At 55.9% G+C, this 22,878-nt stretch overlaps 2 protein-coding genes and 1 long non-coding RNA gene across 14 annotated transcripts in view; 2 read left to right on the forward strand and 1 right to left on the reverse strand.

Moving 5' to 3' along the window:
• SEMA3F (semaphorin 3F) overlaps nucleotides 1-7,029 on the forward strand; it is a 34,489-nt gene extending 27,460 nt beyond the window's left edge. For 3 of the 6 annotated variants that reach the window (XM_005547180.4, XM_005547181.4, XM_065540620.1), the window contains 12 exons: nucleotides 257-376; nucleotides 614-753; nucleotides 874-988; nucleotides 1,156-1,225; nucleotides 1,374-1,518; nucleotides 2,524-2,746; nucleotides 3,370-3,458; nucleotides 3,593-3,634; nucleotides 3,816-3,973; nucleotides 4,188-4,255; nucleotides 4,540-4,673; nucleotides 5,651-7,029. In XM_005547180.4, coding sequence (XP_005547237.2) covers nucleotides 257-376; nucleotides 614-753; nucleotides 874-988; nucleotides 1,156-1,225; nucleotides 1,374-1,518; nucleotides 2,524-2,746; nucleotides 3,370-3,458; nucleotides 3,593-3,634; nucleotides 3,816-3,973; nucleotides 4,188-4,255; nucleotides 4,540-4,673; nucleotides 5,651-6,061 — 1,715 coding nt within the window. In that variant the 3' untranslated portion in view covers nucleotides 6,062-7,029. Of the gene's footprint in view, nucleotides 1-256; nucleotides 377-613; nucleotides 754-873; nucleotides 989-1,155; nucleotides 1,226-1,373; nucleotides 1,519-2,523; nucleotides 2,747-3,329; nucleotides 3,459-3,592; nucleotides 3,635-3,815; nucleotides 3,974-4,187; nucleotides 4,256-4,539; nucleotides 4,674-5,650 lie in introns of those variants that run through there. The other 3 variants (XR_012431188.1, XR_012431189.1, XM_074032270.1) reach the window with 3 other exon arrangements.
• Nucleotides 273-14,320, reverse strand: LOC141409684 (uncharacterized). 3 transcript variants are annotated; one of them, XR_012431193.1, is made up of 4 exons: nucleotides 14,126-14,320; nucleotides 2,511-2,896; nucleotides 1,137-2,051; nucleotides 273-1,021 (listed from the first exon to the last, which is right to left on the reverse strand). It is a non-coding gene; the product is annotated as an uncharacterized lncRNA (long non-coding RNA). The 3 variants fall into 3 exon arrangements; XR_012431194.1 differs by having other exon boundaries at nucleotides 1,137-2,184; XR_012431192.1 differs by having other exon boundaries at nucleotides 1,137-2,211.
• On the forward strand, nucleotides 10,168-15,062 carry GNAT1 (G protein subunit alpha transducin 1). 5 transcript variants are annotated; one of them, XM_065540621.1, is made up of 9 exons: nucleotides 10,168-10,389; nucleotides 11,684-11,726; nucleotides 11,816-11,957; nucleotides 12,057-12,214; nucleotides 12,297-12,425; nucleotides 12,636-12,765; nucleotides 13,043-13,196; nucleotides 13,308-13,499; nucleotides 14,949-15,062. In XM_065540621.1, the coding sequence occupies exons 1-8, from the start codon at nucleotides 10,284-10,286 to the stop codon at nucleotides 13,496-13,498; spliced, it is 1,053 nt and encodes a 350-aa protein (XP_065396693.1). In that variant the 5' UTR covers nucleotides 10,168-10,283; the 3' UTR covers nucleotide 13,499; nucleotides 14,949-15,062. The 5 variants fall into 5 exon arrangements, 4 of the variants coding, with proteins under 4 accessions (XP_065396693.1, XP_073888372.1, XP_073888374.1 ...); XM_074032271.1 differs by lacking the exon at nucleotides 14,949-15,062 and adding an exon at nucleotides 13,825-13,947; XM_074032273.1 differs by lacking the exons at nucleotides 10,168-10,389; nucleotides 14,949-15,062 and adding exons at nucleotides 11,318-11,548; nucleotides 13,825-13,947.
• Nucleotides 15,063-22,878: the final 7,816 nt, after the last annotated feature.

The following is a 22,878-nucleotide window of genomic DNA, read 5'->3' on the forward strand; positions in this document are numbered from 1 at the left end:
TTGGTAGCTTGAAATTAGTCATGGCAGGAGTATTCACACCACAGAAATGGGCTATTGCTACTAATCAGAGCTGATTGTTACTAATCCCAACCCCCCCAGAGCCAGTGGTGAAACACTGACCAGCACTCCATGGAGATAAGATCATGCCCCAGGGAGCCTGAGCAGGGAGATAAGGCCCTGCCCTGGAAGTCATCTGAGCTGTGCCCTGGCCCTAGCAAACAGCAGCCCTCTGACTGACCCACTGGCCCACCCACAGATGAGGAGCTCTATGCTGGTGTGTACATCGATTTTATGGGCACTGACGCAGCCATCTTCCGCACACTTGGAAAGCAGACGGCCATGCGCACGGATCAGTACAACTCCCGGTGGCTGAACGGTAAGCGCAGCTCCAGGAGCCCTTCCATGGCCATGTGTCTGGGATGCGGCAAGGAGGTTGCAAAGAAGCACATGTCGGGGAATTAGGGACATATTTAGCCTATGACTACCTGGGGCAGGGGTAGTTTCTTATCTGGAGAGGAGTTGGGGGTGTTCTTGTACCTGGCTGGGGATGTTGGAGAACATCAGGGGCATCATCAGAGTAGGGGCTCACCTAGCTGACCCCTGCTATCTGCAGACCCATCGTTCATCCATGCTGAGCTCATTCCTGACAGTGCGGAGCGCAATGATGATAAGCTCTACTTCTTCTTCCGTGAGCGGTCGGCAGAGGCGCCACAGAGCCCCGCTGTGTATGCCCGCATTGGGCGCATTTGCCTGGTATGCATTGGCAGAGCCACCAGGCTGCCTCCTCCACCAATTCTGCCTTCATCAGCCCTGCTTCAGCCAGGGTGTGGGGTCAAGAGCTGATCTGACCTGGCCTCTTGCCCCACCCCTCAGAATGATGACGGTGGTCACTGTTGCCTGGTCAACAAGTGGAGCACATTCCTGAAGGCGCGGCTCGTCTGCTCCGTCCCGGGCGAGGATGGCATTGAGACTCACTTTGATGAGCTCCGTGAGTGCCCAGCAGGCAGGCAGGGTGCTCTGGCTACAGCAAGAGGGATAGAGGCTGGATGGGTGGTCAGGGTGCCTTTGGTGGGCCCCCTCCCCTGTGCAGGAGTGGGTGAGGCCCAGGGGCTCCCACCCAAGGCACCCTCCAATACCTTCTCCCTCTGTTCCCAGAGGACGTGTTTGTCCAGCAGACCCAGGACGTGAGGAACCCTGTCATTTACGCTGTCTTTACCTCCTCTGGGTGAGGCTGGGTTCGGGGCCAGCAGTGGCAGGAAGTGGCCCCGTTGGGGGATTATAACTCATGTAGGACCCTGGCACGGTGGTGAGCCGTGGGGAGGGGGCATTTGGGGAGGGACTCGTCCCGCTCAGAGCGCCTCCTGTGCCCACAGCTCCGTGTTCCGAGGCTCTGCTGTGTGTGTCTACTCCATGGCTGATATTCGCATGGTCTTCAACGGGCCCTTTGCCCACAAAGAGGGGCCCAACTACCAGTGGATGCCCTTCTCAGGGAAGATGCCCTACCCACGGCCGGGCACGGTAAGAACCCCACTCATCTTGCCTCTCCCCTTCGTCTTCTTCTAAGAGGCCTCTGGGTCAGGCCCTCTGCAACATGGACCCCACCATCATGGCCCTCCCAGCCAGCAGAGGCAGTGAGCTGCAGTGCACACAGACGGGCCTTCACACACAGTTCAGGCTGTGGAGGAGCTCAGCCAGGATTCTGGGACAAAGATGGTGTGCTGGGTGCTCCTCAGAGGGTCCTCTGTGGAACTGTCTGGGAGCCAAAGGTTGGAGGGAAGCGTCTTCCCGGCGGACACTGGAGGCAGGCTGGAGGTTGGCTCAGCTGAGGAACAGGAGGCAAAGAACTGGGGAGGGGCAGGGCTAGGCCTCAGACAGGGTCTCAGAGGTCACAGAGGTGTGTCACTTTATCTTGATGTGACACTGGGCTGATGCAGGAGTCTAAACAGGAGAGCAGCGGATCTGATCAATGCACTCTGACTCCATGTGGTCAGGACTGGGCTGGGGAAGCTGGTCTCAGCGGGGGACAGGGGAGGCTTCCTTCCAGAGGTAACCTGGAGTCAGAAGGATGGGCCAGATGTAAGCTGACCATGGTGGGGGCAGGCTGAGCCCAGGCTCAGGTGACAGCTTCAGGAAGGAGGAGAGTGAGCCTGGTGTGTGACAAGGACGTCAGGGCCTGTAGTCCAGCTGTGCAGGAGGGAGACGAGTGAGACCCTAGGAACAGCCAGAGAGAAAGGAGATGACAGGGTGGGGAGGGGACGTGGAAGGGAGTGGTCTGCTTGGCCAAATGCTGCCACGAGGTCATGGCACATGAGGCCAGGGAGGTGGCTGTGGCATTTGACCACATGAGACTTTGGCCGGAGCAGGACCTGTAGAGGTCAGGTGCAGGGCAGAAACCTGGAGAGGGGCTTTGGGGAGAGGAGCAGGTTGAGGTGGTGGGAACAGTGCAGTGGCCTCTTCTGAAGCTAATGGCTCCAGCCTGCACTGCCAGGCAGCCTGGGACTGACACTTACCACCTGTCCACAGTGCCCTGGTGGAACCTTCACACCATCTATGAAGTCCACCAAGGACTATCCTGATGAGGTGATCAACTTCATGCGCAGCCACCCGCTCATGTACCAGGCCGTGTACCCTCTGCAGCGGCGGCCCCTGGTGGTCCGCACAGGTGCTCCCTACCGCCTCACCACTGTTGCTGTGGACCAGGTGGATGCAGCCGACGGGCGCTATGAGGTGCTTTTCCTGGGCACAGGTACCCACTGCTGCTCCCGGCCTCTCCCACGCTGGGCCCACCGGGTGCGGGGTGCAGATCCTTGGGGCTGGGGCTTGCCCTGCTAGGGCTTGCTGCAAGCTCATCAGAGTCACCTCTTCATCTTCATCCTTTGGTGCCTTCTCCCTATTGCTGGGATAACAGAGGCTAGGGGTGAGAAAACCCCATTCCCATTTCCATCCACAGGGGCCCAGGAGAACAGGGACACTAGGCATCTGGAGACCTATGTATGGCAGGAAAGGGGTGGAGACAGATGTTAGACACCTCCAGGATACACAGGCCATACACATGCTCATGTGTGCACACACATGACACAGTGCACCCCCTACAGTTCCAGCAGCCCAAACACAGGAGAATGCATGTCCCAGTGTCCTGTTCTCAGTAGGGCCCAAAATCAGTGTCTGGATTGGTGGGGGCAGACCCTGGCCATGACCCCCTATGTCCTGGGCCAGTCCCTTTGACCTGGGGAAACTCTTCCACCTTGGCACAGAGCTCCAGCTCCAATGCCCTAGGGGGGTTTGGGCCCTGGTGGGGGAAGGGGCTGAGGCTGGTACCCCTTCCCCAGCATCCCCAGCCCCACTGAGGCCCTGCCCGGCCCGTTCCAGACCGCGGGACAGTGCAGAAGGTCATTGTGCTGCCCAAGGATGACCAGGAGATGGAAGAGCTCATGCTAGAGGAGGTGGAGGTCTTCAAGGTGGGTGTGACACCACCCAGTCCTGACCTCTTCACCTTGACCCTCCCCCGAGTCCCAGCCTCTGACCCAAGACCTCTAGGTCAGGGCAGGGAGGGGGTCCCTGGGGTCCCAAGCTGATCTTTATCTTTTTCTAGGATCCAGCACCTGTCAAGACCATGACCATCTCTTCCAAGCGGGTAAGTCTTTGGCCAGGTGGGCCAGGGATGGGGACAGGGCCTGCATCCCCTCAGGGTCATGCCCTTGGCACAGGAATGGGTAAATTGAGACATGGAACAGGGAAGAGGAGCCCGGCCTAGGTGGCTATCGGTGAGGCTGGCTGTGCGACAGGAACTGACAAGGCCCTACCCTTTGCCCTAGCAACAACTCTACGTGGCATCAGCCGTGGGTGTCACGCACCTGAGCCTGCACCGCTGCCAGGCGTATGGGGCTGCCTGTGCTGACTGCTGCCTTGCCCGGGACCCTTACTGCGCCTGGGATGGCCAGGCCTGCTCCCGCTATACAGCATCCTCCAAGAGGTGTGGATCCCTAGACACCTGGGATTTTAGCAACCAGACCCAGGGCCCTATCCTAGGGGATTGAGGGTGCATGTGATATTACCCTCGGGGAGTCTTATGGGTAAGACATCACTTCCCCAGGGAAAAAGGGCCCTGCCCTGGAGTCATCAGGGATACAGGGACCTGGGGGGGCAAGCTTCCTGGGAGTACTCCTTCAGGGGCTATCCCCATTCAGGCGGAGCCGCCGGCAGGACGTCCGGCATGGAAACCCCATCAGGCAGTGCCGTGGGTTCAACTCCAATGGTGAGTATACTGGGCCTCATCGTGGGGTGCTGCTCACACTGCAGAGCGCCATGCAGCCCACGAAGCTGCTCACAGGGCCCCCACTGTAAGGGTGCCCTGATGGCTAATGGGGGGTGGGGGCTAATGGAGATGGGATGTCCCTAGTTGCCCCCTCAAGGAATGGAGCCCCATCAACACAGAGCTCTACATTAGTGAGTGGGTTCCCCTTGGTGCCTGCCCCGAAGCAGCCAACAGGCTGCTCGGAGGTGATGCTGCTTTTGCTCAACCCCTCTCTCACTCTACAGCCAACAAGAATGCCGTGGAGTCTGTGCAGTATGGTGTGGCCGGCAGTGCAGCCTTCCTGGAGTGCCAGCCCCGCTCGCCCCAAGCCACTGTTAAGTGGCTGTTCCAGCGAGATCCTGGTGACCGGCGCCGAGAGGTGAGTGCCTGCGCCCAGTGCTGCACTGTGGATGTGAGAATCCTTGTGCAGTGGTGAAATGTAGTAGAGGAGTGATCTGGAGCAACTCTCATGCTGTGAAACCCCTTCCAAGTTCCCTTCGCTATATGCAGATCCTTTGAGTGAAAACAGTTATGTGGAAACTCCATGGGACTGGCCGCATTCTATGGGAAGTGTTTCTAGGTATGCCTCTTCACATGAAAATTCCATATGCATACCACATTGGGGGTGTATCTTCTACAAAAACATCATATGAGTGAGCTCCAGTATGTGGAAATTCTGTGGGACCCTCATTTTATGGAAATGCCCTATGCCCTACAGGTGTCCCTGTTTACATGGAAGTTCTATGTGGTTATCCCAGTTGCATATTCTCATTAAATGGAAATTCTGGCTGGGTGTGTGGTGGCTCACGCCTGTAACCCCAACACTTTGGGAAGCCAAGGCAGGCAGATTGCTTGAGGTCAGGGGTTCGAGACCAGCCTGGGCAACATGGTGAAACCCTCTCTCTACCAAAAATACAATTAGCTGGACGTAGTCATGCATATGGTCCCAGCTACTTGGGAGGCTAAGGTGGGAGGATGGCTTGAGCCTGGGAGGCAGAGGTTGCAGTAAACTGAGATCATTCAACTGTACTCTAGCCTGGGCATCAGAGCCAGACCCTGTCTCAAAAAAAAAAAAAAAAAAAAGGGAAATTCTGTGTGCGCTTCAAATTTTCCTCATTGTACAGAATGTACAGACCATACCTCCTTATGGTCATCCCTCCTGAAATGGAAATCTGTACAGATGCCTTATTCAAATATCTCTCATTATGTGGAAACTTCATGTGGTTTTTGTGGCATATGGAAATCCCACATGGGTGCCTCTACACAGAATGACCACAAAGGTGGTCTGATCTGGTCACTGGTTAGGGCCTTAGGGTGGTCACAGAGCCTCTGAACCCCCTCTCCTTGCCCCTGCAGATTCGTGCAGAGGACCGCTTCCTGCGCACAGAGCAGGGCTTGTTGCTCCGTGCCCTGCAGCTCAGCGATCGTGGCCTCTACTCCTGCACAGCCACTGAGAACAACTTTAAGCACGTCGTCACACGAGTGCAGCTGCATGTACTGGGCCGGGAAGCCGTCCATGCTGCCCTCTTCCCACCACTGGCCGTGAGCGCCCCGCCACCCCCAGGCGCAGGTCCCCCAACGCCTCCTTATCAGGAGCTGGCCCAGCTGCTGGCCCAGCCAGAAGTGGGCCTCATCCACCAGTACTGCCAGGGTTACTGGCGCCATGTGCCCTCCAGCCCCAGGGAGGCTCCAGGAGCACCTCGGTCTCCTGAGCCCCGGGACCAGAAAAAGCCCCGGAACCGTCGGCACCACCCTCCGGACACATGAGGCCAGCTGCCTGAGCCCTGCCATGGGCCAGCCTAGCCCTTGTCCCTTTTAATATAAAAGATATATATATATATATAAATATATATATATAAAATATCTATATTCTATACACACCCTGCCCCTGCAAAGACAGTATTTATTGGTGGGTTGAATATAGCCTGCCTTAGTGGCAGCATCCTCCAAAACTTAGACCCATGTTGGTCAGAGACGGCAGAAAACAGAGCCAGCCTAAACAGGCCCAGCCAGTTGGTGGGGCCAGGCCAGGACCACACAGTCCCCAGACTCAGCTGGAAGTCTACCTGCTTGACAGCCTCCACCAAGATCTACAGGACAAAGGGAGGGAACAAGCCCTGCTCGAATGGGGCACGGACTGTCCACCTTTTCTGATGTGTGCTGTCACTGTCAACCTGTGCTGTGGCATAGACATGGATGCGAGGACCACTTTGGAGACTGGGGTGGCCTTAAGTGCACTCAGAGAAGGGAAGAAGGGGCCATCACAGGATGCCAGCCCCTGCCTGGGTTGGGGGCACTCAGCCACGGCCAGCCCCTTCCTGGGTATTTATTCTCTATTTATTGGGGATAGGAGAAGAGGCATCCTGCCTGGGTGGGACAGCCCCTTCAGCCCCTTCTCCCCTCCCCGCCTGGCCAGGGCAGGGCCACCCCACTCTACCTCCTTAGCTTTCCCTGTGCCAGTTTGACTCGGAGGCTGGGAGCATAGCAGAGGGGCCAGGCCCAGGCAGGGCTGACGGGAGGCCCCAGCTCTGAGGGGAGGGGGTCCGTGGTAGAGGCCTGGGGCCAGTAGAGGCTCCCCAGGGCTTATGTCCACCACGTCAAGCAATGGGTGTGGATGTAATTAGCTCTGGGAGCAGTTGGGTAGATGGGTGGGGGCTCCTGGCGGCCTTCTGCTGCCCAGGCCACAGCCGCCTTTGGGTTCCATCTTGCTAATAAACACTGGCTCTGGGACTAGACTTTGGCTTCTCTCCTTCGTCGGGGGATTCACAGCCACATGTGGTGGGCCTGGGGAGCCAGGTGGGGGACTGGGAAGGGAGTAGATTGGCTCCATTTAAAGAAACCCAACATGTAGAAACCACATTTAGTTTGACAAACCTGGGCTGCTGCACCACCCCAAACACTTGGGCAGTGCGAAGGGCTGCAGAGCCCCCCCAGGGCCCACTCACTCCTCAGGGTCAGGGAGGGTGGGTGGAGCCTGAAGGCTGAAAGTGGCACAAATGAAACGGCCTCACTCCTGGACAGATCCCCATCATCCAACAGGGTGGGTGTAGAAGCTGCCAGCCTGTGGTAGGAGCCAGCATTCACTTCCCACGCACACTATTTAGAGATAGCCGTTAGTGCTCGGTGTCTGGGGCCCCAGCACCCCCTTGTGGTCTCTTGAGTCTGTGGCAGAGTTGAGTGCTGAAAGGCAGCCAGGTTCCAGGGAAGCAGTCCAGCCAGGAAGCTCAGGGTGCCTGGAGGAGCCTTTGAGAGCCCAAGATTTGGGTTTTCCTATGGAGGTTGAGGGTGGGAAATCTCTAGAACCTGGGAGCTCAACACTTTGGGCTCAATCTAAACAATTTCTGCCCAGCAGTGAGCCCTGCACCTGAACAGAGCACCAGACCCCCTAAGCTGAGGCAGGCAGGCCCTGGAGATAAACTTAGGCAGGCCTCGGCACACCCACATCAGAGAGAGCAGGAGCAGGATAGGTGAGCCCCATTCCTCCATACCCCAGGGAACACCATACCTGCTCTGGGATGCAATTTCTCCACCTGACAACAGGCCTGCAAAACATTGTCTGGAAGAGCCTGGCCACCTCTGCAGATCAGAGACTTTGTTGCACCCAAATTCAAGTGTACATATAGGCACAGGCACCTGCAAGCATGCATGCACACACACAGTCATACACAGGCAGAGATGGACACGCAAGGCACACACATGCTCAGGGACACACAGGCATGTTCACACCCCTGCATATAAGCAAGTGCACACGTGCAAACCTACACAAACTGCAAAACACACAAGCTTATGTGTGCATGAAGAGAAGTACACAAAACATTCACACATGCATACACATGTATATACACGTGCACACATAAGCATGCACACAGGCACGGGATTCCTATAAGCACACGCACTCACAAAGGCATAAACACATAGGCACACATGTACACACAGGTATTCATGCACAAACATGTCAAGTTATTGCTCACTTGGTGCCAGTAAAAGACACACCCATGGCCGGGCAAGGTGGCTCACGCCTGAATCCCAGCACTTTGGGAGGCCGAGGTGGGCAGATCACAAGGTCAGGAGATCGAGACCTTCCTAGCCAATATGGTGAAACCCCGTCTTTACTAAAAGTATTTTAAAAATTAGCTGGATATGGTGGCACGTGCCTGTAATCCCAGCTGCTTGGGAGGTTGCGGCAGGAGAAGCTTGAACCAGGGAGTTGAAGATTGCAGTGAGCCAAGATCGCGCCACAGCACTCAAGCCTGGTGACAGTGAAACTCTGTCTCAAAAAAAAAAAAAATGCTAGGCCGGGCGCGGTGGCTCAAGCCTGTAATCCCAGCACTTTGGGAGGCCGAGACGGGCGGATCACGAGGTCAGGAGATCGAGACCATCCTGGCTAACCCCGTGAAACCCCGTCTCTACTAAAAAATACAAAAAACTAGCCGGGTGGCCGGGCGCGGTGGCTCAAGCCTGTAATCCCAGCACTTTGGGAGGCCGAGGCGGGTGGATCACGAGGTCAGGAGATCGAGACTATCCTGGCTAACATGGTGAAACCCCGTCTCTACTAAAAATACAAAAAACTAGCCGGGTGTGGTGGCGGGCGCCTGTAGTCTCAGCTACTTGGGAGGCTGAGGCGGGAGAATGGCGTGAACCCGGGAGGCGGAGCTTGCAGTGAGCCGAGATCACGCCAGTGCACTCCAGCCTGGGAGACACAGCGAGACTCCGTCTCAAAAAAAAAAAAAAAAAAAAAAAAACTAGCCGGGCAAGGTGGCGGGCGCCTGCAGTCCCAGCTACTTGGGAGGCTGAGGCAGGAGAATGGCGTAAACCCGGGAGGCGGAGCTTGCAGTGAGCTGAGATCCGGCCACTGCACTCCAGCCTGGGTGACAGAGCGAGACTCCATCTTAAAAAAAAAAAAAAAAAATGCTGGGCACGATGGCTCACGCCTGTAATCCCAGCACTTTGGGAGGCCACGGCGGGTGGATCATGAGGTCAGGAGATCGAGACCATCCTGGCTAACACGGTGAAACCCTGTCTTTACTAAAAATACAAAAAATTAGCCCGATGTGGTGGTGGGCGCCTGTTGTCCCAGCTACTTGGGAGGCTGAGCCAGGAGAATGGCGTGAACCCGGGAGGCAGAGCTTGCCGTGAGCCAATATCGTGCCACTGCACTCCAGCCTGAGCAACAGAGCTAGACTCCGTCCAAAAAAAAAAAAAAGACACATACACCAAGGCACACAGAGAAGATATGCATGCCCACCAGAGTCCGCTGGAAGCCGAGGACCTCTTTGGGGTAGCTCCAGCCTGTGATATGGGATTATGGGATGAATGCAATGCCCACTGTTTCCCTCTCTCTGGATTCCCTGCAGGTCATAAAATCCCAGTCCAGTGTCACCCAGCCCTTCTTAACCACTTCCTCCTGTGTGACGCTTTGAGCCTCTACTTCCTCATCAGTAAAATGAGGCTGATGACATGGGCATCTATCCTCCAGGGCCAGTGTGAGCTTACAACAAGATAAGGAGTGGTGCTGAGCCCGGTGCTGGGCAGGCAGCAGGCATGTTTCTCCCAATTATGCCCTCTCACTGCCAGCTCCACCTCCATCGTCCTCACCCCCAGGGCTCAAGTTTCTGCCTTCCCCTTTCTCAGCCCTGATTCTACCCACTCCCAGGCAGCACCAGGGCCTCTCCTGAAGGGTGGAGGGGGGCAGAAGGACAGCAGGAGTGCAGAGTCAGCGGTTGAGGGATTGGGGCTATGCCAGCCTGATTAGAAGGGTTGGGGGGGCTGAGCTGGATTCACCTGTCCTTGTCTCTGATTGGCTCTTGGACACCCCTAGCCCCCAAATCCCACTAAGTAGCCCCACTAGGGACTGCACAGGTCCGTAGAGAGCCAGTTGATTGCAGGTCCTCCTGGGGCCAGAAGGGTGCCTGGGAGGCCAGGTTCTGAGGATCCCCTCCATCCAGAAGAACCACCTGCTCACTCTGTCCCTTCACCTGCTGCTGGGACCATGGGGGCTGGGGCCAGTGCTGAGGAGAAGCACTCCAGGGAGCTGGAAAAGAAGCTGAAAGAGGATGCTGAGAAGGATGCTCGAACCGTGAAGTTGCTGCTTCTGGGTAGGGGTGTGGGCCCTGGTGGGGCCACTGCCACCAGATCATTGGTCTGGAGGCAGGCAGGCAGCCCTTCTGTGAAGCAAGGGTTCCCTGGGAAGCAATATGAGCCTGCAACAGAGTAGGGCACAGGGTGGGAGCCCTGGCCAAGCAAGGCCAGGCCTGACAGGTGGTGTCCTATTCCCCCAAGGCTGGACATCCCATGAAGCCCCTCTCCAGACGGCTCTGCCTCAGGTGACCCACCCTCCAGAAGTGCGTGCCAACCACACTCTTGCACGAGTGTGTGAGGCTGACTTTTCTGTGGCTGGGCTCCCACAAGCGTCATGCAGCCTTTGGTTTGGTAGGCCTGCTGGGCAGTGCTCAGAAGCCAGGGGCCTCACTGGGAGCCCGTTATTGGGCTGCTACTTTGGGAAGGGGATGGTCATAGTCCTCCTGGGGGTGGGGAGTCTCTAGAACCACCCAGATCCACAAAGAATGGCCCTCAGGTGCCAGAGGGCTGTGGCTGGTAGACCTACAAAGCAGCCAACGGGTCTGGCAGGTGCTGAGGCCCAGTGGGAGTAGATAAAGCCGTGTCCACCAGACCGTGGGCAGTGAGAAGAGACGGGGCTGATCCAGGCCTGCCTCAAGGTCACTGTCTGACCTCTCAAGGGGAAAGAGCAGCTTCAAGAGGGCCGGGCAGGCTCCACCCAAGCTCCCCAGAGTCTGGTCAACCAGCTGGAGGTGGGTGAGGGACCAAGCCAGTCCCACTTTCCCCCAAGGCAGAGAGGCTAAGCCAGAAATCTCATTAACTGTGCCCAACGCCCTCGCAGGGGCAAGCTCAGAAAGGATGTCAACTCTGCCCTCCCTGCTACCCAAAGGCGCTAATTCCCTCTGAGCCTCTTGGAGACACCCGCATCCCTTCAGGTGAAAAGCAAGGGATTTACCCGCCTCAAATAACCCAGTGCATGCGGTGCCAGAGGCTCCCACGAGGTGGCGATGGCGCTTCGGGATTTCTTCATTGCAGTCTCACAGCATAATAAAGGCTGCCTGTGTCGGTGTCTTGGGGCCTCCCTGTCCCAGAACAGTTGAGGTCGTTGATTCCCCTCGTTGGCTTCCTTTCTTCACTTTCCTGACATTTGCAAACCTTGTGCCTTCAGGGTGTCAGGACTTACTTTGGACGGGGTGGGTAGGTGTGGCTACGGGGTGGGGGCTGACGCTCAGGCCTCTTCGCTGCCGGTCCACCCTGACAACGGTCCTCCCGGCCTCCTTGGGGGAGGGGGCAGGCGGTCAGCGCAGCTCTGAGGCGCCGCTTCCCTTTCAGGTGCGGGTGAGTCCGGGAAGAGCACCATCGTCAAGCAGATGAAGTGAGTGCCCCTGCCTGTCCCGAGGTCCCTGGGGCTGGGTCCTTCCCCACTTCCCCACGAGGCTCTGACCCTGCTCGCCTCGGCCTCAGGATTATCCACCAGGACGGGTATTCGCTGGAAGAGTGCCTCGAGTTCATCGCCATCATCTACGGCAACACGTTGCAGTCCATCCTGGCCATCGTGCGCGCCATGACCACACTCAACATCCAGTACGGAGACTCTGCACGCCAGGTGTGCCAGGAGGCGGGCTGAGCGGGCCTCTGGGGACTCGAGGCTCGTGGCTGGGCCCGAGTCCCTGGCCGCCACCAGCCACTCTCACCCTGCCCCCAGGACGACGCCCGGAAGCTGATGCACATGGCAGACACCATAGAGGAGGGCACGATGCCCAAGGAGATGTCGGACATCATCCAGCGGCTGTGGAAGGACTCCGGTATCCAGGCCTGTTTTGAGCGCGCCTCGGAGTACCAGCTCAACGACTCGGCGGGCTAGTGAGCGCGTGGGCAGCGCGGGGCGCGGGGCGCAGGGGGCCCTCCACGCCTCCCCACCCACCCACGGCCCGGTCTCGCGCAGCTACCTCTCCGACCTGGAGCGCCTGGTAACCCCGGGCTACGTGCCCACAGAGCAGGATGTGCTGCGCTCGCGAGTCAAGACCACTGGCATCATCGAGACGCAGTTCTCCTTCAAGGACCTCAACTTCCGGTACGACCCACATGCCAGCCCGGGAGGTCACTGCCCCAGGCCCCGTCCTGCCCCGGGGACCCCATCCCTGCGATAGACCCTGCCCCTTCCTGGATATCCCGCCAGCAGAAAGGGTAGTAGTCCCAGCAGAGAGCTCCCCGACCAGCACAGGGCGAGGGGATGCTCCCTGTTAGGCCCAGGGCGCGGGTTCAGGCCCCCGCGGCCCCGCAGGATGTTCGATGTGGGCGGGCAGCGCTCGGAGCGCAAGAAGTGGATCCACTGCTTCGAGGGCGTGACCTGCATCATCTTCATCGCGGCGCTGAGCGCCTACGACATGGTGCTGGTGGAGGACGACGAAGTGGTGGGTGCCAGGCAGGGCCTGTGTTCCAGGGGCGAGGAGGAGTTGCTGGCCCCTGGAGGCGGAGACGGCGCGCTGGGCGTGGGGAGGGCCCGGGAGGGGATGCTGGTCCCGGGCAGCCTGAGGAGGCCGGTAGGCGTTCAGCAGGCCCATCTGGGGCAGTGCCGGGCGCCCTCTGAGAGCCAGCTTAACAGGAAGCCCCACGTGCCCGGGAGCCCAGAGAGCAGGGGCTGCGGGTCGGACGCGACCCCCGGTGCCCAACAGCTGCTGCCCTCCTCAGAACCGCATGCACGAGAGCCTGCACCTGTTCAACAGTATCTGCAACCACCGCTACTTCGCCACGACGTCCATCGTGCTCTTCCTCAACAAGAAGGACGTTTTCTTTGAGAAGATCAAGAAGGCCCACCTCAGCATCTGTTTCCCGGACTACGATGGTGAGACGTCCCGCACTGTCGCCAGGCTGCGCCCCCGCCCCACGATCCCGGCGCGCGCCCCCGGCAAAGGGAAGTAAGGGCTGGGCCGAGTGAGGGCTCCCACCCCCGCAGGACCCAACACCTACGAGGACGCCGGCAACTACATCAAGGTGCAGTTCCTCGAGCTCAACATGCGGCGCGACGTGAAGGAGATCTATTCCCACATGACGTGCGCCACCGACACGCAGAACGTCAAGTTTGTCTTCGACGCTGTCACCGACATCATCATCAAGGAGAACCTCAAAGACTGTGGCCTCTTCTGAGGTAGGTCGCTGCCCTCTCCAGCCCCTTGCCTCAGTACTCCAGCCCTGCCCCAGCTCCCCACCCCACACCGCGGCCTGGCGTCTCACCCCCAAATCCTGGAGCCCACTGCCTCTAGGCCCCACCCCAGCTCCTCAGGCTCCACCTCACCGCCACAGGCCCCGCCCCACCCACAAGTCCCGCCCATTGAATTTATTTTGGCCCCGCCCCAAGACCTCAGGTGTCACAGCTTCCAGGGCCGCCCCCCCAACCCACCACACACACAATGCCTAAACCCATTTATTTTGGGTCTCAGGGATGCTGACTGGGTTTCGTTTTCTCTTCACAGGTGCCTGAATTCATGCGTGTCAGTCACCCTGAGACCTGGTAGCCCTAGCTGCCTTGCAGCCCCAACCGCCAGGACCCTATCAGCCCCCAGGACTCCCAGGCTCCAGCCTGCCACATCACCAAAGCTCTGAGCCCTGCTAGCTTTGAGGCACGAATCCTCCCCCATACCTCCCACAGTATCTCAGCACCTCATGCCCCCAACCCCAGCCCTGCCCTTCACCGCCTGGCTGCACTGGCCTCTAATATTCACAGCAGCCAGCCCCAGCTAGGAACGGGTAGGACTTGGGGCAGCTGAAACTCACCGTGACTCAGCAGTCCCCAGCTGACCAATCTTCCACAGCTCTCCTGCCCCTGGGGGCCCACGACTCACCTGGTGGGCCTGGGCTCAACAAACAGCTCTCCCTCCCAGCATTTCATCAAGGACAGGGAATACCCCTCCCACACACAGGCCAGCTGCTCATCCTGCCACCTCCATGTGACTAGTTTGACACCAGTCTACCCAGAGACAGTGACTGTCCCTCCCAGCAGCCTCCAAAGGGTCCAAAGTCCAAGTTAGCTCTGGCCTGTGCGGTCCCCACATAAATACATTAGTGGGGAGGGGGCAGACCTGGGGGCCCTTGGGTGCCAGAGTGAGAAAAAACAGGACTCTTCCCCAAATACTAGGCTCAGAGCAACCTCCAGCCTTCTCCATCAGGATCTGCTCCCTGTGTCCTTGGACACCAGATCCACACACCACTTCCTCACCCAAACACAGTACCCCGGGCTAGCTGGACAACAGGATGGCCTGTTAAGGGAGGGTACTGTTGACACCAGCTGTAGCCAATAGCCGGGCTGTCCTGAGGGGTGGCTGGGGGCAGAGTCCAGCTCCCTTTGATTAGCCCAGAGGACTCAGGATAGGACAAAGGCCCTGGCTGTGCCCAAAGGGGTCTACCTCAGGTGGGGTTACAAGCAAACCTGGGTGACCCTCTTGTCCCTACCAGCAGCTTCTCTTGCCCCCTCCATTCAGGGTTCCCTGGCAGGGGAAGCTGAGAGCCATGCCTGAACTATCAGGGACAAAGGCCCATGTCCCCACATCCCTGCTCCCTCCTTCCTCATCCAGCACCAAATCTTTGCTTATGTCCACAGGCCAAGGCCTGTGCTGCAGTTGGGGACAAGGAGCTTCCATCTGGCAAGGCTGGGGCACAATTTGCACTCCCCTCAGCTAGATGTGCAAACTCAGCAATAAACCTTTGCATCAGGCCCCAGCTGTCCTTTCTTGGTGGAGGGCTTAATTATCACAAGTCATGGGCATTTATTAAGTGCCCGGTGCTGGGCTGGGCATGAAGTGGGAAGATGGCCCCTCCCAGGAAGAAGTACCTGGCCTGACAAGGTGGGGCACTCTTGTGGGTATGGAACCAACTCATGGCTTTTGATGGGGGTTGAGCAGAGAGGAGTTGTGGAAAATGTTCACTGGGACAGTCTTGGATCAAGAGGGAGTTTTGAGGTGGAGGCTCATTCTGGCAGGGACAGTAGTTGTACCAGCCCTAGAAACATGGGTTCATGGCCACAGGAGTTCAGTGGAGCAAGAACAGGGGAGGAGAGACGTGGACAGGTACCCAAAGCCAGCTGGAGGGCCTGGGCTTTCTCAGAAGGTGATGGAGAGTCTTGGAAGCCCTCAAGGCAGGAACATAATTGCAGGGCTGGCATTAGGGTGAGGGAAGTGAGGCACACTCACCTCGTGTGCAAAATTTAAGGCAATGTCAAAAAATTTAGTAACCAAGATAAATAATGTTAGTATATTTTTAAAAATCAAAATGAATGCAAAACCTCACAACGAATGAAATATCAAAATCCAACAGAGGATCCAACAGAGGCATGCTAAGATATATTGGGGCCTGAAGCAAAGGGAAAACTATTAGTTGCTATTATGTTTGTAGGGATTTTTTTGCCAGTTTTAAAAATACATGTATCATAAAGTTTACTATCTCAACCACTTGCCAGTGTACAGTTTGGTGGTGTTAAGTACATTCATAACGTTGTACAACCACCACAACTGTTCATCTCTAGAACTCCTTTCTTCTTGTAAAACTGAAACTCTGTACCCATGAAAAAATAACCCCCCATTCCTGCCTTCCCCCGGTCCTGGCACCCACCATTCTACTTTCCTTCTCTATGAATGTGACTGCTCTAAGTGCCTCAGATGTGTGGGTCCATGGAGTCTTTGTATTTTCGCAACTGGCTTATTTCACTTAGCATCATGTCTTCAAGGTTTATCCATGTGTAGCATGTGGCAGAATCTCCTTCCTTTTAAAGGTTGTATATATTCCACACTTTGTTTATTCATTCATTTATTGATGAATGGTTACATCTGCCTTTTGGCTATTATGAATAATGCTGCTATGAACGTGGGTGTACAAATCTCTCTCCCAGCCTCTGTTTTTTATTATTTTGGGTGTATACCCAGAAATGGAACTGGCAAATCATATGGTGAATCTTTTTTTTTTTTTTGAGATGGGGTCTCTTTCTGTCACCAGCATGGAGTGCAGCGGCACGATCTCGGCTCCCTGCAACCTCCACTTCCCAGGTTCAAGCGATTCTCCTGCCTCAGCCCCCTGAGTAGCTGGGACTACAGGCGCATGCCACCACGCCCAACTAATTTTTGTGTTTTTAGTAGAGACGGGGTTTCACCATGTTGGCCAGGATGGTCTCAATCTCTCTTGATCTCAGGTGATCAGCCCGCCTGAGACTCTCAGAGTGCTGGGATTACAGGTGTGAGCCACTGCAACCAGCCTCATAAGGTGAATCTGTTTTTATTTTATTTTATTTATTTATTTATTTAGAGATGGAGTTTTGCTCTTGTTGCCCAGGCTGGAGTGGCAATGGCATGATCTCGGTTCACTGCAACCTCTGCCTCCTGGGTTCAAGCAATTCTGCCTCAGCCTCCCAAGTAACTGGGATTACAGGCATGTGCCACCACACCTGGCTAATTTTGTATTTTTAGTACAGATGGGGTTTCACCCCCCTCTGTTGGGACCAGGCTGGTCCTGAACTCCCGACCTCAGATGATCTGCCAGCCTCGGCCTCCCAAAGTGCTGGGATTACAGGCATGAGCCACTGCGCCTGGCCCCTTTTTTTTTCTTTTTTTGAGATGGAGTCTCACTCGGTAGCCCAGGCTGGAGTGCAGTGGCTTGATCTCAGCTCACTGCAATCTCTGCCTCCCGGGTTCAAGCGATTCTTCTGCCTCAGTCTCACGAGAAGCTGGGAGTATAGGCACCCGCAATCATGCCCAGCTAATTTAGTAGAGATGGGGTTTCACCATGTTGGCCAGGCTGGTCTTGGACTCCTGACCTCAGGAGATCCGCCCACGTAGGCCTCCCGAAGTGGTGGGATTATAGGCGTGAGCTGCTGCACTCGGCCTACATTTAATATTTTGAGGAACAGTTTTCCACAGCAGCCGTACCACTTTACATTCCCACCAACAGTGCACAGGTGGTCCACCTTTCTCTACATCTTTGTGAACTCTTGTTATTTTCTGGGTTTTGTTTTGTTTGAGATGGGGTCTCGCTCTGTCACCCAGGCTGGAGTGTAGTGGTGCAATCTCGGCTCTGCAACCTCCGCGTCCCAGGTTCAAGCAATTCTCCTGTCTCAGCCGCCCAAATAGCTGGGACTACAGCTTCACGCCACCACGCCTGGCTAATTTTTTTTTTTTTTTTTTTTTTTTAATTGAGACGGAGTTTCACTCTTGTTGCCCAAGCTGGAGTGCAATGGTGCGATCTTGGCTCACTGCAACCTCCGCCTCTGGGTTCAAGCATTTCCTCTGCCTCAGTTTCCCAAGTAGCTGGGATTATAGGCATGTGCCACCACATCTGGTTAATTTTGTATTTTTGGTAGAGACGGGGTTTTTCCATGTTGGTCAGGCTGGTCTCAAACTCCCGACCTCAAGTGATCCACCCGCCTCGGTCTCCCAAAGTGCTGGGATTACAGGCATGAGCCACCGCACCTGGCCTATTTTTCTTTTTTAATAGTAGTATCTCTTGGTAGTTTTTATTTGCATTTTCTTACTGCTTAGTGATGTTGAGAATCTTTTCCTGTGCTTATTTGCCATCTGTATATCTTCTTTGGAGAAACGCCTGTTCACACCCTTTGCCCATTTTTGAATTATTTTAATGTTGTTGTTGAGTCTTAGAAGTTCTCTAGGCCGGGTGCGGTGGCTCACGCCTGTAATCCCAGCACTTTGGGAGGCCGAGGCGGGCGGATCACAAGGTCAGGAGATCGAGACCACGGTGAAACCCCGTCTCTACTAAAAATACAAAAAATTAGCCGGGCGCGGTTGTGGGCGCCTGTAGTCCCAGCTACTCGGGAGGCTGAGGCAGGAGAATGGCATGAACCCAGGAGGCGGAGCTTGCAGTGAGCCGAGATCGCGCCACTGCACTCCAGCCTGGGCGACAGAGCGAGACTCCATCTCAAAAAAAAAAAAAAAAAAAAGAAGTTCTCTATATATTCTGGAGAATAATTCCTTATCAGAGACAGGATTTGCAAATTTTTTCCCCACTCTGTGGGATGCCTTTTAAACTCGTTTTATGTATTTTTTTTTTTTTTTTTGAGACGGAGTCTCACTCTGTCTCCCAGGCTGGAGTGCAGTGGCCGGATCTCAGCTCACTGCAAGCTCCGCCTCCCGGGTTTACGCCATTCTCCTGCCTCAGCTCACTGCAAGCTCCGCCTCCCGGGTTTACGCCATTCTCCTGCCTCAGCCTCCCGAGTAGCTGGGACTATAGGCGCCCGCCACCTTGCCCGGCTAGTTTTTTTTTGTATTTTTTAGTAGAGACGGGGTTTCACCTTGTTCGCCAGAATGGTCTCGATCTCCTGACCTCGTGATCCGCCCGTCTCGGCCTCCCAAAGTGCCGGGATTACAGGCTTGAGCCACCGCGCCACGCCTGTTTTATATATTTTTAATGGTTATTTTTTTTCCAGAACATTAAATAGTTGAAAAAACTTGAAAAAGTAGGTATGTTAAAACTCACATTATTTTAAGTTTAAATATTTTATTTATAACTTAAACAGAATTTTTTTTTTTTTTTTTTTGAGACGGAGTCTCACTCTGTCACCCAGGCTGGAGTGCAGTGACGCAATCTCAGCTCACTGCAAGGTCTGCTGCCCGGGCTCACACCATTCTCTTGCCTCAACCTCCTGAGTAGCTGGGACTACAGGCGCCTGCCACCATGCCCGGCTAATTTTTTTTGTAGTTTTAGTAGAGACGGGGTTTCACCATGTTAACCAGGATGGTCTCGATCTCCTGACCTCGTGATCCACCCACTTTGGCCTCCCAAAGTGCTGGGATTACAGGCGTGAGCCACCACACCCAGCCTTTTTTTTCTTTTTTCTTTTTGAGATGGAGTTTCACCCGTGTTGCCCAGGCTGGAGTGCAATGGTGCAATCTTGGCTCACCGCAACTTCCGCCTCCTGGGTTCAAGCGATTCTCCTGCCTCAGCCTTCCGAGTAACTGGGATTATAGGCATGTGCCTCCACACCTGTCTAATTTTGTATTTTTAGTAGAGACGGAGTTTTTCCATGTTAGTCAGGCTAGTCTTGAACTTCCAACCTCAGGTGATCCGCCTGCCTCACCTCCCAAAGTGCTGAGATTGCAGGTGTGAGCCACTGGCCCAGCCAGAATTTCTTATAATTCTATTTTCCTGGGTTTAATGGAGACAAAAATAACCAATAATATTTTCAAAATCTGCTTCTTGAAAAAATAATTATTAAAAGTTTTCGGCCGGTCGCGGTGGCTCAAGCCTGTAATCCCAGCACTTTGGGAGGCCGAGGCGGGTGGATCACGAGGTCAGGAGATCGAGACCATCCTTGGCTAACATGGTGAAACCCCGTCTCTACTAAAAATACAAAAAACTAGCCAGGCGAGGTGGCGGGCGCCTGTAGTCCCAGCTACTCAGAGGCTGAGGCAGGAGAATGGCGTGAACCCAGGAGGCGGAGCTTGCAGTGAGCCGAGATCGCGCCACTGCACTCCAGCCTGGATGACAGAGCGAGACTCCGTCTCAAAAAAAAAAAAAAAAAAAAAAAAAGTTTTCATTAAGGCTGGGCGTGGTAGCTTTTGAGTGTAATCCTAGCATTTTGGGAGGCAAAGGGGGAAGAATCACCTGAGGTCAGGAGTTCGAGACCAGCCTGGCCAACATGGTGAAACCCCATCTCTACTAAAAACACAAAAATTAGCTGGGTGTGGTGGCACATCCTTGTAGTCCCAGCTACTCGTGAGGCTGAGGCAGGAGAACTGCTGGAGCTGGGAGGCAGAGGTTGCACTGAGATTGTGCCACTGGGCGACAGAGCGAGACTCTGTCTCAAAAAAAAAATTTTTTTTTTTTCATTGGAACACGTATATAGGGGCACATATTTTTCCTGGAGCCAGTGTGAGTTTGGAGGAGGAGAGGAGTGTGGCTTGGGTCCCCATGAGGCATAGGTTATGTCTCCATTATCTGACAAAACCAAGGCTACAAGGTGAGGGGCTCAGTGACATGGGTTGGGGTCTGAGCGGTTGACCAAGCACAGGCAATGCCCCCACCAAGCCCGTATTGCAAAGGGGTGTTGGATGGGCTGAATTTGCAGGACCTGTAGTGCTTGGGAGAGATGCCCAGGAGGCTGACTGATACTCAGTGCTGGACAGAAAGCTAAGTGTAGGCGACATCCTCAATGTCCAGGTGGTGGGGAGCTGTGAGCCTGTGGGAGGCTGGAGAGGGGAGCATGAGGGCACCCAGGCCTGAACACAGGAAGAACACTGGATGGGGTTGGGAGGCCAGCGCACATGTGGGCAGTGATATTGGTGCTGCTCAGAAGACTGGGCATGGCGGGGGGATCTGGCCAGTGGTGCAAGACCCCTGCTGGGTGCTGTTGGCCTGGCTGAGCCAGGGCTGTTCATCTCTACTAAGGACCCACTCCCCAGTTTGCTAGAGTGAGGTGGGATGCAGGTAGTGACAGAGGGAGGTAGTGGGCATGGGATAGGAGGCCTTGAGGAGCTGGAAGTGTTAGGCTTGAGAGGGAGGAAGCTGTCAGGAGAGGTGACTTAGTGGGGCCTTCTGCATAGCCACCTTGTCTTGGCAGAAAGGTAATGTGCTCCCCAGCCTTCCTGGGCAAGGGACAGAAGAGCCCCAACAACATGCAGGGGCTGGACCCTGCCCTCCAGATGGTCCCATCCACATATGCTTCTGACCCTGGGGTCTGGGATTCAGGGTCGGTACTCACGGATTCTGTGAGTTGGGGACACTGCCTGGCCTCAAACTGCCCTGTCCATGGCCAGCAAGTGCAGAGAGGCCCTGAGTCTCCCAGCCTGAAACCTGCTTAGCCCTGCTCACCACACCAGTGTAATTACACCCTAAGGAGCAGGATCAATGGGTACCTGATGCCTGATTCATAGTCCAGTGCAGAGGATCAGAGAGCACTGGCCCAGAGTCAGCACAGTGGCCACACCCCAGTCTTGTAAGTGGGGGGCATTTACTGTGGTCACCTCAGCCACCACCATCCCTACCCGACCTACAACCTCAAGGTGCCCCTGAGGGCCCCCACAGCCTTCAGCTCTGGCTCTGGCGGGACTAACCTGGCCCGGCCACCAACCAGAGATTAGACAAGCCTGGTGGACAGTTAATGCCGCTGACGTCAGGGCCTGGCCGGGTGGCCAGTAGGGGTTTGGGCCCTCCCCACAGGCAGTAGCACAGTCCATGTGACCAGGGCTCATTAAGCCGCTTCAGTGGCCAGAGAAGCTGGGGGCCAGATCTCAGGAGAGAGAGGGTAGGCACGTCAGGGCTGTGGGGATGAGGCCTTAGCCATGAGGTCACCAGTTCTGGGGACCCAGGCCAGGGAAGGGCTGGATAAGAGGGTTGCCTATGGGTCCCCTCCATATTTCTACACTCTGTGTTGTGGCAATAAAGCCCTGTTCATGCCCAAAGAGTAGCCTCCCAGGCACCAAACTGAGCAGAGCAGAGTCAGCAGCTGAGGTGTAGTAATAGACCTTGAGGTATAGGGGTGAGAACCACCTTCTCCTGAGGATTTCAAACTCCCGATCATGAGCCCAGAAGGAGCGTGCTGCCCTGCACGCAGCCCTCCGCCCACCAGGGCTAGCCTGACGCCCAGGCTCCTTTTCCCTCCAGCCGAGCTCCTTTCTCCATCCACGGTGCCCTTTCCCTCCCCACCCTGGCTTGTGCCTTCTTCCCCTTGGCAGAGCAAGTCCGTGGGTTGCTTCGCCATCAGGCTCTCCTTGATTTGCGCCCTCCAACCTTGCAGGCGCTTTCACTTCTAGACCACCTGGAGATAGTGCTTGGAGACACTAGGGCTGGGGCTGTGTGGGTGGGGTGACAAGAGCAGCAAGAGCAGTCATTGTTGGACTAGCTGGCTCTTCACGATGACTCAAGCAGGGTTCTCAGAGGTGATCTATGAGGGTGATGAAGGACAAGTAGGAGTCTGCCAAGGAGGTGGGACAGGGTAGGGAAACTTCAGCCCTGGGAAGTACGAGGGCAGAGGCACAGGAGCATGAAAGCTAGCAAGTTCTGCAAAGAGTAGGAACATGTACAGCGAGGCCAGCCAGGCCTGGGAGAGGTGGAGAGGCCTGCTGGGAGCAGGTGGGGAGATATGAGTGAGACCAGCCAGGTGTGGGGGCAGGAGCTGCAGGGGGTCTGAGGAGTCAGGGGACACAGATACTGGGCTCTGGAAGGGCTGGGTTGGAGGCAAAGATGGGGCATTGCTGTTGGAGATGGTCTTGGGGCACTGTGTGGACAGCATGTTAACAGAGGTGGTGGCATGGTGAAAACAGGCGGCCTAGCTAGTGGCTAAGAGTTAATTACTAGAAAGGAAAGAGGAGAGCCAAGGGCTATCGGTGCCCTGGAAGGAGGATGTGAGTGGTCCCTGAGCTCTGCTGCACAGGTCTGGCAGTCTTTCAGGCCTGGGTTTAAGTTTGCGGAGATGGGGCAGTGGAGGTGGAGGCTGGGCTGAAGCCTGGGATAAAGCTTCCCCCATCCTCCATCCCAAGAGGCCGCCTGCAACCCTGCGGTTGCTCGGATGGACATTCCCTCCAGCCTCTGGG

The sequence above is a fragment of the Macaca fascicularis genome, chromosome 2 (genome assembly GCF_037993035.2).
Source record: "Macaca fascicularis isolate 582-1 chromosome 2, T2T-MFA8v1.1".
In the NCBI taxonomy this organism is placed as follows: domain Eukaryota; kingdom Metazoa; phylum Chordata; class Mammalia; order Primates; family Cercopithecidae; genus Macaca; species Macaca fascicularis.